General features: G+C 31.3%; 1 protein-coding gene across 1 annotated transcript; it reads right to left on the bottom strand.

Annotated features, from left to right (window-relative positions):
* Positions 1 to 2359: 2359 nt before the first annotated feature.
* On the bottom strand, positions 2360 to 6108 carry LOC149166026 (putative anthocyanidin reductase). Its single transcript, XM_089431258.1, has 6 exons — positions 5934 to 6108; positions 5661 to 5827; positions 3336 to 3545; positions 3059 to 3221; positions 2721 to 2925; positions 2360 to 2603 (listed from the first exon to the last, which is right to left on the bottom strand). The coding sequence occupies exons 1-6, from the start codon at positions 6061 to 6063 to the stop codon at positions 2459 to 2461; spliced, it is 1020 nt and encodes a 339-aa protein (XP_089287384.1). The 5' UTR covers positions 6064 to 6108; the 3' UTR covers positions 2360 to 2458.
* Between the last annotated feature and the right edge of the window lie 7599 nt (positions 6109 to 13707).

Here is a 13707-nt window from a genome sequence, read left to right as displayed (position 1 = left end):
CCAGGGATTTGGCCTACGGGGCCAAATAGACTTGGGGTAGCGAGGGATGTGAAATTCTGAGATGAGAATGTATAATAGCCGAAGACAAATTGGGGATGGAGAAATTAGGAGATCACGAACTAATTGTTGATATTTAGGGGAAGGGCCCATAATCCATGGTTTCAAGTTGATGGAATGATTGCTATAAATTATTTTCATCAATTTCTATAAGGGTTTGGTAGATCCATAGTTAAGATGGATCTAAAATGATATAATAACCTTGGATATATATTTTTTTATTGGCTTGACCCATAGGGATTTGAACATTGAATCTTTTCATTTACATCATACTTTATAACATGGGCATGTCCAATTAAGGTCCTCTATGAACTTGCACATTAACTTTAAAATGCACATATATTTCTTATTTATAGTTATATTAAATTTTTGAAATATCTATATATATATATATATATATATATATATATATATATATATATATATATATATATATATATAATTTTACAACTTTATTGTGGACAATAAATTAAAAAATTGTCAATCTTGTTTTATTATTTTTATGTAATTTTGTCGACCATATATTATATTATAGTGTTAGTCTATCTCTTTTAAGTTTTGAAGTTTTTTTGGTCAAACTTTCCCAAAATTGAGTAGAAATATGTTGGAATCACAAATTTGAGTTGTAAATTCTACACAATGCAAATATCATTAAGGGTTTTCAAGGTTTTAGATTCATATATTCAAAAATGCATTTTAGACAACAAAAAAATCACAATCTAACCAAAATTTATTTTGCCTAAAAAAATTCTATAACTTCAAATTATTAAACAACTTATGTATTTATTATTTTTTAATTTCAAATATTCCTCTTATATTTAATGTTCCACTCATAATTAAACAACTTATATATTTTTTATTTTTTTATTTTCAAATATTCCCCTTATATTTAATGTTCTTCTTATATTTAGAAACCAATATTTATAATATAAAATATTTTTAAATATTATTATGCAATAATTATAATTAAGTATATTGATTGTTTATGAAGTTTTTATTCCTACAATATCATAAATAAAATAAAAGAAAACAAATTAAATATATGTTTGAATTAATAATCTATATTTATAAATAAAAATTAAAAACAGAGCTAATAAATATATAAAATACAAATTATATATATACATATATTTGGTATTTTTTATTAGACATTTCAAATATTTATTATTGAGGGGAGAGGCTCACTCTAAAGCCCAGTGTGAAAGCGATGTCTGTGTTCAACTTGGAGTTGACATGTGTTTCTCTTAAAATAAAAATGTTCAAATAATTTTAAAATACTGAAAGAAAATATTTAATGTTGTATATAATAAAATATCCAATGTAAATTATGAAAAAATTATTTTAATATGAATTAATGTTGATGTTTACTTAAAAATATATAACATTCAAGAATATTGCACTTAAGAAATTTGATCCCCTCGACTTATGTTAGATCCATGCTTAAGATGGATCTATGTTTGAGTATAAATAATGTCCAAAAGACTTCAAATAAATGTATAAAAATTGAAATAAAAAATAAGAGAATATTTTCACAAATACAAGAAAATATTTTCACAAATTTACTCGTCCAAACAAAATCTTATAAAATCTATTTCAACAATCCATAAGATTGAACCCATTTTAGTGCGTCATCAACAATGTCTTTCACAAATTTACTCGTCCAAACAAAATCTTATAAAATCTATTTCAACAATCCATAAGATTGAACCCATTTTACTGTGTCATCAACAATGTCTTCTACACCATGCTTGAAAGAAAATCCCATATCCAAAAGCTTCTGAGAAGAAGTTGGCACGGGAACACCATTTTCATCTTCACCATCCATTCTGTCACCGCAAACCAAGTTTCATCACCTTTTATATATATATATTCGTGAAAATATAAGTTCCAAGAAATGAAAGGATGAAAGAAAACTACTTACTTGAATGGTAGAGTGAAATGTGGATAGCGTTTATGAATGAAGTGTGCTAGTTGAGGGGAGAGGCTCACTCTACAGCCTAGTGTGAAATTGATGTGTAAGTATGTCTATGCTCAACTTGGAGTTGACATGTGTTCCTCTTAAAATAAAAATGTTCAAATAATTTTAAAATACTAAAAGAAAATATTTAATGTTGTATATAATAAAATATCCAATGTAAATTATGAAAAAATTATTTTAATATGAATTAATGTTGATGTATGCTTAAAAATATATAACATTCAAGAATATTGCACTTAATAAATTTGATCCTTCGACTTATGTTAGAAACATGCTTAAGATGGATCTATGCTTAAGTATAAAGAATGTCCGAAACACTTCAAATAAATTTATAAAATTTGAAATAAAAAATAAGAGAATTTTTTCACAAATACAAGAAAATATTTTCACAAATTTACTAGTCCGAACAAAATCTTATAAAGTCTATTTCAACAATCCATAAGATTGAAGCCATTTTACTGTGTCATCAACAATGTCTTCTGCACCATGCTGGAAAGAAAATCCCATATCCAAAAGCTTCTTAGAAGAAGTTAGCACGGGAACACCATTTTCATCTTCACCATCCATTCTGTCACCACAAACCAAGTTTCATCACGTTACATATATACATATGGAAATATATATATAGATATATTCATGAAAATATAAGTTCCAAGAAATGAAAGGATGAAAGAAAACTACTTACTTGAATGGTGGAGTGAAATGTGGATAGCGTTTATGAATGAAGTGTGCTAGTTGAGAGACCGTGAAATAGCAAACAGAGCAAATATGTCGACCGTGTACGTTTGGTTGCTCCATCAGAAATATATGGGCCTCACACACATCGTCAATATGAACCAATGGTATTGATCCTAAAAACGACTCACTCAACTTCAACGCTTCATAATTGCCTGTGATATTTTCAAACGAAATCGTAATGTTGTCTTTAGTATTTTAAGCTAATATAGCCAGGTTTGTCATAAAAAAAATTAAGGTTAAAAGAAAAAGTTAACTAGGGAATCTATGAGTACGAAAATGGCATACCAGTAATGGGACCTAATATTGCACCACATGATTGTGGAAATTTTGAGATAATGGCTGGCCCGCAAACGAAAGCCGGTGCAATTGTCACAACCTCCATTTGGTCACCATTTAACCCATACTCGATTGCAGCTTTCTCCGCCATAGTCTTGGACAGGTAATAAAACTACACGTGTGATAAGCACCACCTTATTTTATGCCATATTTGACATACAAATTCAATCATACTATCAACACAATATATAAATTCAATCATACTATCAACACAATATATACTTACATTGAGACGGTGGGCTCTCCTGCGCATGAAATCCAGAGGAGTCCAGGTTGACTCGTCGACAGTGGAGCCAGTAATAAGTTGCCCTTCTTCATTCAGCGGACAAGCCGCTGCTACCGAGGAAGTGTAAACCACACGCTTCACCGATTTAGCACGAGAGCAGGACTTCAACACATTCAATACCCCTTTCAAAGCAAGCCCGACGTAATCATCCTGTACGGCCATAATAAATAGGAAGGTTAACAATTATTTTCTCAAATTATTTCAAATTAATTAAATAATAAATATTAATTTTTAATATTAAATATTTTTAAATAAAGTGAATTTTATTTTATAATAAAATATAATTTATATAATTTCTCTTTTTTCTAATATAAATATAATTTTTTAATAAATTAATTAGGAATTTTATATTGATATATAATTACTTAAATTTATATATTGTATAACATTGTATTACCATAACCATTAATACAAATATAAATTTTTAATAAATTAATTAGAGATTTTATATTGATATATAATTATTTAGCCATATAAATGAAATGATTAATTTATATAATTATATAACATTGTATTACTATAATCACAAAATTTGAATAGTTGATAAATGTAAATAAACATTAAAATACATACTTAATAATACATCTTATTTTTTGAAAATAATAATAATAATAAAAGAATTAACTAACTATAATTTTATTTTTAAATTATTATTATTATTATTAATTATAAAAAGAAATAATATATGAGTTATACTTTTTTAAATTAAATTAAAGAGATGTTGTGGAGCCCCATAAACTAAATGACTGATAAATGTGATAAAAATCAAAACACGTATATCATTATACATCTTATATTCTCTGAGTTCAATTTTCTATGATTCATAATGTTTAGAGAATCTTTTTCTAATAAAATCACATTTACAATTATTTGGTTCATCTTAATCTTGACGATGAACCATATTGGGTGGTTCAAAAGGCTTGGACCATATAATTGTAAATGTGATTTTACTCAAAGATTTTTCTCTAAACATTTCATATTGCTCAGATTAAAAACTGATTATAAAAATTAGCTAAACCAACCTATATCCCTTTTAGCACCAAATCTACTAAGCACCCAGAGGGATCAAATCCCTTTCCACTCTAAAAGAAGTTTGCACCTCAAGAGATTTGATCCGTCTAAATTCTTGGTAGATCCTAAATTAAGTTGAATCTAGATTGGTTTAATTTTTAATTGTAATTACTTATAATTATAAATATAATTATTAATTTTTATTTTATTTTATTTTAGTCAAGTCCAAATGATAAAAGAGGAAATTTTATTTTAGGTTGGAGTTTTCTTAACTATGGAGATTCACTTTCGGTCTATATGGACATTCTTAACTTACAAATACCCTTTGTTATAAAACTATGGACCACTCCCATAACTCACTAAAACCCCATAACTCATCCTCATGTGACACATATCCATATCACTATTTTTTCAATTAATCAACTTAATTAAAAAGATAGAAAGACCATAATTACTTTTTAGATAAATCTAAATTTTTAATATGTGTATTCTATTAAGAATATTGTAAAATATTTTATGGAGGTTAAATATGTACTATCCACTCAATAATTATTGATTATTAAATTGAAATTCAAACAATTTATTTTAAAACATATGCCTATGAAGATAACTATATTTAAAAATTCTAAAAAGTAAAATTACCCCGCGCACATATATATAAAAATATTTAATTAACGTGAGTTCATTTAAAATCTATATTTATTAATATTAAAAAATCAAATTTCATAAATCATTTTTTAAAATAATTAATAAACATTATGAAAAAAAATTTGTTTATGAGTAAATAAATCTTAAATTTAAATTTACACTTCTACTATAAATCTTAAAGTTAAATTTACACTTTTATTATTATTATTTTGGTTAGAATTGAACTTATTTTGGATTATGGTAGTCCTAATATTAGATTGAAGAATTATTTGTCTACTAGTCAGATGCTATTATCAGAATTGTGCAAATTTGATTTAGATAATTTAATTCTCTCAAAAAGTAACTCCCATCCTCAACCCCTCTCTATAAAATTTGAAACTATAACCAAATCAAAATTGAAAACTTTAACCTATTAAAATTTTAATAATTCACCTTAATAAAAAAATCCATCCATAAATTTATAGTCTGTTCAATCATTTTTCCATAATGAACAAACCAGGAACCAAGAAAGATTTATGCATAATAAGTACATCAGAATGATACTGTTAAATCATTTTTCCATAATAACAAATCAGGAACTAAGATAGATTTATGCATAATAAGTACATCAGAATCGTTGGAGAAGTCCATAGGACTGGCTACGTCGAACACGCCTTCACAGCTCTCCACCGCGGAATCAAAGGTGCGCTCTTCGCTTAAATCTGCTTGGAAGAGCTTCAGCCTCTCTGCAGCACCAGGCAGAGACAGCAGAGGCCCAGTTTTTGCCTTGTCATCTGCATGCATGAAATATGATAATCGCTCACACCTGATTTCTTATGTGATAACTGTCAAACAAACTGATTAATTAATAAGAGGAAGAACAATGTATGTATTTCATACCTGGGTCTCTGAGGGTGGCGTTAACAGTGTAGCCTCTCTGGAGAAGATTCTTGACCAGCCATGATCCGATATATCCTCCTGCTCCTGTAACACACACCTTCATGGTCTTTCTACCTTCGTTGCTTTGCATTTTTTTTTCTCAGGGCGTTTATGCAGTGAACTTGATATTTATATTGCAGGCTATGAAAAGATAGGATGGACCTTTATATCAAATATCAGCCAACAACCCACCTCTTCCAACATATTCTGTCTATGTAAAATCGATTTTCCGGAAATGTTCGGCAGGTTCACAAGAAATAAAAGACAAATTCTATTTCTAGGTATAATTTGACTACGTTGGATATCCATGTGTTTAGCGTTTTCAAAGATCCTTTAAATTTAGTCTCCCTTATATTCAAAAGTATTAATCATACTTTGTATATGTACATGCCTTTCACGTGTTCTTCGCTTAGATTTTTCACGGTAGGCGAAGAAGTAAAATACAAATTGTATGTTCAAAGTTATCTAGTCAGCTTTCGGCATTTCCATACATCCGTTAAATCTAATACCTTTTTCCAAAAGTTTTAGTCATGTATATCATACGTTTAAATAACATGGAGTTTGAGATAGGTATGGAGATCGATTTGGTAAATGGTATTTTAATTTATTTAGGAGAAAAATATTTTGTTATACATGAAAGAATTTAAAAGTATTTATTTTAGAGATTCGAAAAGTATTTAGTTTCATCATTAACGGAAGGGGTTTATCATGTATTAAGTTTCAAAACTTTTTTTTACAGGGTTAAGTGGTTCAATGGATTTAGGGTGAGATGACATATTTATCACATTAGAGAGTCTATTGGTGTTAGAGTTAGAAGTAGAAGTGGTATATAGTGTATTGTTTTTATTGATGGAGAGTTTGTATGGGTAAGTGGTACTATTGATCTCATAATACTTTGAGTTAATGGAGTTGTAAGTGTTATTAATCTAAATTGTAATTGTGTGGGCACCAAACCATTAGTTTCATTGTAATATGCATTTGGATGTAGGTATATCAAGGATTCATATTTTGAAGGGGAATTTTTATTTAACTATAGGTTCAATTATTAGACTACTAAATATGTACTAAATAAGTGGAGTTCTCGAGTCATGAGTTCCATTTGTTGAATGTTAGGTGCCAAGTCTCCATGGTGCAAGGTTTCAACTTGGTGCAATATTATTAGCTACACTTCTAGTTGATGTAGGTGATTATCTTGCAAGTTCTTAAGCGGGAAGATATATCACAATGTGACCTATTGTTAGTCAATTATATTTAGGTGTGGGAAGGTTGATGCATTAAAAAACTTTATCCATCTCTTCGGGTCATAAGGTGGTATAACTAGACTCAAATTCAATCCTTATATATTTTTTTTCTAATCTTCACTTATATTGTTCTCAGAAACTTCATTCTATTGAATTCATCTACAATTCTTCAATTGAAATTCCCATGAGCTACCATCATTGTTAACTAGCTTCAAAACTCCCTCATCAAACACTTATTTTAATGGGCCTTCGAAATCTTGTCAACCAACACTTCTATTAAATAGCCATTGGTCACCAATTAAACTTCTATCCATCTTCTCCTTGGCTTATTTCTTTGGTATGGTCTAATTATTTGACTATGAATTACTATAACTCTAGTTCTCATCATTTTCCATCATTTATAAGAATACCACTATGCCACTTGGGCACTAGGAATGTGTTAACGAATCAAAATGTGCCGCCAATAGTATGGGAATCTCGCTGGTGCAAAGTCCCAATTAGACCTTACACTATTTGAAATAACAATCCCATTCAATATGTGGGCCTAATTTCCACCATGTTGGTTTCCTCTTGGCTTTCAAGTGAAGAGACATTAATTTGAGGAAAAGTCTGAAATACCTAGAGAATGAGGATGAAATCAACCCATAATTAATAACTTGCATAACAAGGTGGAAGAATATAACTACAAAATAATAAGAAGAAGTATGGCTTAAGAGAAGTTAGTTAACTAAAACCATCTAAGACATACACAAATAAGAAAGTACTAGAATTTAATTGCAAATTAGTTCGCAATAGGTTACTAATGCAATGGGGAATGAAGGTGCAAGTATTTAAGAAGATCAATATGTTGTTAATTAATTCATCAACATATAACCCATATGAAAGTACACATGTATAAACATAGAAGTACTATATAGCCATTACCATCACCACGAAATTTCATGGGAATCGATGCTGAAAGTGAAGAGCTTCTCATTGATAATGATGTAAATCCACGTACATGGACTACATGTCCACCAAAATCCAATAGTTGAAGGAGGATTGTCTATATCATCTCCAAGATAAGCTCGCAACCCCACCACCACCCAAGCTAAAATATTCAAAGATCAATAGCACTCAAAGCTATCTAATTACTCACATTAATCACAATGTTAAAAGAAGTCAAGTGTCAACCCCCCCCCCTATAGCCAAGAGGATACATTTATGTGAATGGGAAGGTGACTCCTCACCTACCCCATGATTCTTCAACTACATCATGACCTTTAGACTTCTATTCACTTTTATAATTCGCATTAACTCTTACATGACTTTGATATTTTACATTTTCATGAAAAAATAACATTTAGAATGTGACCAAAGGAATGCAATGAGCTTTGATGTGGTAGCTTGTAAGGAAGATAGTACACTTTAGAATAGTCCCTTTGATGTCTTATCCATAACTTGGGGTCACCTTAGTGTTGGTTGAACTCTCCAATAATTCTCACTAATTACTATCTTCAAAATCATTGGTAAGTTTTGAGATTGGTAGATATTGTATTTAACATATATATGTTGAAGGCCCAGTAAGATCATATATCCAAGTAATGTGTAAATTTATATAAGTAATGATTATCCTAGCAACTTCAATCTTGAAATCACACTTGGCCAAAAATCATGACATAAGATTGAAATATTTCTTCATAGCAAGATAGGAAAACTTGTAACAAGTATCCCACCATTTATTATGAATGAGATTTCTCCTTGGTTAATTGATTGCAACATTTTCAATCAACTATAACCTAATTCTATAATACATATAGTTAACTAGTGCTAAGAGATTTTAGGAGATTACAACCCTATAATATCAATTACATTTTGAAACCAAAGTTGATCATTGAATTGCATTTCTAGGACTTCAGCCTTGGTATGCGCTTCAATGTAGACTTTACTGGATTTTACTAAACCAGAAGCATGGTCACATGCTTCCAGTTTTTCTCTAGGCCTTGAGTGGGTGGTCCCTGTAATTTTTTGGGAGAAACTCTTAGAACTTGTCAACCAACAATCCTTTAAAGAACCAATGCATAAATAACCCTTCTGTTCTTTGTCAATTGAAATTGTTTCAAATGGTATTTCGTATTCAACTCTATGTGTGAAAGTTCCCTAAGGGGAATAACAACATCTGCGTCATGAAACTTATTTGTTTCATCTTGAAAATTTGCATGCTTGTTCATAATATCACCAAAGAAAGGAGATTTTCATCACATTCAACGTGTTTTAGGACAACTCATGTTGTCATTAGAGGAGGTACCCAGCTAATCAACTTCTTGCATTCAGACATAAGCATTGATCTCTAATTTAAATATTGTCTCCAAGAAAAAAATTCCAAATGTACAAGGGAAGACAAAGATTCTTGATCTCATTATCGTTATCATCACCTCTAACTATGCTTACCCCACTTACAACAATTTCTTTTTACAAGGGACTATCTTTAGCATCTGCAACTTTCCTTTTCCTTTTATTCATTTCTCTTAATAGGATAGTAGTTATTTTCTTGTGTTTTACCTTCAATTTGATTTCTTATATCTCCATCTACAAAACCTCCTAGAATTCATTATTTAGAAAATTAATAGCACTATTAAGAATTGCAAATACAAATTGGACTTTAGAAGTATATGTGACCCTTATGCAATAAATTTGAATAACATAAAACACATCATCCAACATTGAAGTAGTAATCTCATCGGAAATAAACTCACCAATCATTATGGCCCTTTTTACATTCCCCCTCACGAATAATTCTTGAAGGGGGACATTCAATCCTATCACCTCTTGAATTGCATGACTAAATTCACCACTTCTAAATGGATTTCTAGCATGTGGACTAAGTTGGGAATCCAAAAATCCTACTTCCCTCATCGTCGTCATCATAAATTGTGTAATCCTTGCTTAACCGGGTTAATGACAACATCTCTTCTAATTAAATATATCTCGTATCTAGCGCTTATTGCACTCCTACCACTAATATCAAATTCTTACTCCGTGAACTAATCTTTGAGCTAATCGTGTTAGTTTTCTATAATCCATGTACATCTTTAGAATCACATTCTTCATGCAGCTTCCAAATTGCATAAATGATTCTATCTTCACCATAAATACTCCAAAGAATCTCATCACTCGCCTTGATTTCCAAGCCAACATCCTTGAATAGATTCATCAAATGACCTAGAAAGTAAGCACGAGTCTGCACCCTTGATCGCCCCATGAACTACTTTACTATATTAATTAACCCTTCGAACTCCAACATAAAATTTAAAGAGATATATTTTCTCAGGTATGAAAAATACACATGTAACGATTCTTCCTTGAAACCCAAAGGAGAAAAAATCTTGATAAATGTTCGAAGAGATGAACGATATCGCCCTTTAATTGAATTGGAGAGCTTATTCTTGGTTACATCCCCAATATTTTTCTTTGATTCGAGAAGTTGTTGTCTTTTCTCTATTGCAATCTCCCTACTTGCCTCAAAACTTTTGATAATTTAGTCACTATACTTTTCATCAAGTTGTGGAAATATCTCTACATATTTGGTAGCAGACTCATAATATTCATATTCAAGAACATTTTCAACACCATCTAGGTGATCCCCCTTCTTCATAGTGGCTTCAATTCATGCTAAAGTGGGTTGAACCCGAGAATGGGCAAGATATAGCTCCCTCAAATTGCCAATCACATAATATACAAGATCAAAGCATAAACATACACGTAAGAGAGTATGATCTGAATGAAACTTCACAATCTCCAACACTTGAGAATATTTATCGATATCACTTAATTTCTTCTCCAACTCATGGCATTGTGACAACAACACTTCCAACTCTTCATCAATGCCTCTATAATGAGAAATTCATTCATGTATAAATCACATCATAGAACCTTTATCTATCAGGTTCTTGATATGCTCTACCATGCCTTTTCTTCTAATGTTGATTGGTGGAACCCCTCCTTTTCCTAGATCGTGTTCTACTAATGCCATGCCCTTGTTTCTTTATCTATTAAAAAGAAATTTTAATGAAGGATTAATGGTAGTCGGTACCTTCACGAAGACCTCCTAATTATTATGAGGAAAGTGAGTTGTTGTTGCAATTGATTCGTGATGCAACACATGAGGTTGTAATGAAAGGAGATCACAAATGGCAGAGGAAAATTGAGATGAGGTAAATTAATTTTCCATGTGGCGCAAGGGGTGTGATGAATGGAAATTGCAATTGGTGGAGGAAAATTTTGATAAGGTAAATTAAGCTACAATGTGGTAGAGAGCACCTATAATTGTTGTTTGATCAGGTAAGTTACAATCAAATGAGGGAGATCACAATCTGATTAGGTAATATGTGATGGGGATGTGATGTTATCAAAGAAAGGGGAATGTGATGCAATGCAGTGAAAGTCAAATGTAATGACGGATGGTGTGATACATTGGGTGAACTTGCAATTAATCATGGGATGCCATGGTAAATTGAGACAGGTTGTTAAGAAATATAGGAGTTGAAATGGGATTGATGACATAGGTTGCCATAAAGTCTTTAACATCCATTTAATACAATCTATGGTGGGTTCAATTTGAAATTGTTAAGGACAGACGACATAGAGTATCCACTTGTATTTCATCCATTCTTAAGGTAGGAATTATCCAGAAAATCCAATGCATAGGTGGATTACAATATGGACCTATAGCTTCTTCTAGTACAGTTGTATAGTCAATGAAAGGGATTAAAAAGTACATTAATAGATGATATATGGTTCTATTGTGGAGTTTCTAGTAGTATAATTGTTGAGTGGATAGGGTCATATTTTAGGTTACCATGAACCAAATCATAACAAGAAAGAGAAAATGCATTAACTTCGTTAAATGTTATCTAATACTTGGCCTTGTCACCATGTTCCCTGAAATAAACTTCTCCATATACTCCTACATTTCTTGTTAAACTAGTAAGAGGAGGATCCGCATCGGATACAACTTTATCTTGAGTATGTATATGCATATTTTCTTTTCTCTTCCATCTTGCTGAGTTAATTTCATTAAAATCATTTTCTTCCCTACGGACACAATCTTCGAGTGGCACTAGGAAACTTTTCACAATATTTTCTTTTGAATGCCTATACAATAAGTTCCTTGTCCATAGGGATATGTAGAGATACACTCATTTCTTTTTCATTTGATCTCATACTTCTCTTGATGTTAAGGATCATAGTTCTAGATCTACCAATTATTGAAGTGGATCTAGAAATATTTCAAGATATGTTTGCATCTTTCTTCTCCATAGGGTCTTGGTAATTGAGCTTTTTGTTGACAACATTGTTGGGTGGAATTTCCTAGTGCAACTTCACTTCCAACACTAGAACTCAAGCCATGTGGAGAATTATATAAGTCCAAGAAGGATTGATGAAGGATATTTTCCCCTTCAACCTTGGAAATGTATTTCACTTTTTGTTTCATATTTGTGATTGATATCCATTTGTTTTCTCAAAATTAACCCTTGTTATCACCGTTCAAAATATCCTTAAACATTTCCAAACACCCTAGTGCTTGAAGGTAATTTTTTTATTATACTTGTTAAGAAAACTTGAGCCAAATTTATGATCTGTTTTGGAGTTTATAGTTCCTTTCTTCAAACTTATTATAGTTCAATCATATATCATTGTCCCATCTATTGCAACCCCTAGGTTTCACTTTTTCTTTTCCATTTTTTAACCTTGAATACTTTCTCTGATTTACAGGGAAAGCATTGTTTCATTGGATTCTGTTCCCTTCTGAGAAACAAGTACATAAAGTGGCAAGGTCTTATATGTAGGTTTTAACCCCATACAAAAATTACCTGCATACAAATTCTAAAACATAGAAAATAAACAATGTGAGAGCATAACACATAAAACACATATACAAAGAGATTTTCCCCTGGATCCCAAAATCGGGACTAGTAGATTGATTTTTCATTATATCCCTTTCAATGTTACAATACACATTTATACATGCCGAAGCATCCAATACCATGGACTGAAAACCATCATGTCCAAAACCATGGACCAAAAACCATCGTGTCCAAAACCATGTGCGAAAAACCATACACAAAACCATAGGTAGGTCCGCCCAACCTAATATAGGGTCCAAAACGTTTTTCCCCAGGGTATTGCGCTAGACCCCGTATAGGAGGGCTACCTGCCCGCCTCAAACCCCCTGGATATAGGGGGCTACCAACCCCCCTGTTGCACAATCGACATAATGAAGGGGGGGCTGCGCCCCCCTCTATCCCCCTAGTTAACTATGTAGGCTGGTCGTGGAAAGAATATAACACAACCCAACATTCTATTTTCTTTCCATAAGGGGCCACAAGAGATCTTAGTCATTTATCAATCCGTGAAATGCCCATTGTTTCTCTACACCAAGGGAACTTCTCAGAGCTCACATATTTTGTCAATGCATCTGCAGTATTCTTCAAAGTGTCCACCTTTACTAGCAA

The sequence above is a fragment of the Pinus tabuliformis genome, chromosome 5_1 (genome assembly GCF_031772625.1).
Source record: "Pinus tabuliformis cultivar Carrire ecotype Pingquan chromosome 5_1, CPIR1, whole genome shotgun sequence".
Classification (NCBI taxonomy): domain Eukaryota; kingdom Viridiplantae; phylum Streptophyta; class Pinopsida; order Pinales; family Pinaceae; genus Pinus; species Pinus tabuliformis.
This window is presented reverse-complemented; position numbering and strand designations above follow the sequence as displayed.

What these genes read in the sequence shown, in the direction of transcription:
- LOC149166026 (XM_089431258.1), bottom strand. Translation starts at nt 6,063, where the DNA reads ATGCAAAGCAACGAAGGTAGAAAGACCATGAAGGTGTGTGTTACAGGA. An exon ending in ACTTCTCCAACGATTCTGAT is followed by an intron (nt 3,546 to 5,660) that starts GTACTTATTATG and finishes ATGGCCGTACAG; the next exon opens with GATGATTACGTCGGGCTTGC. An exon ending in CATTTCACTCCACCATTCAA is followed by an intron (nt 2,604 to 2,720) that starts GTAAGTAGTTTT and finishes TTGTGGTGACAG; the next exon opens with AATGGATGGTGAAGATGAAA.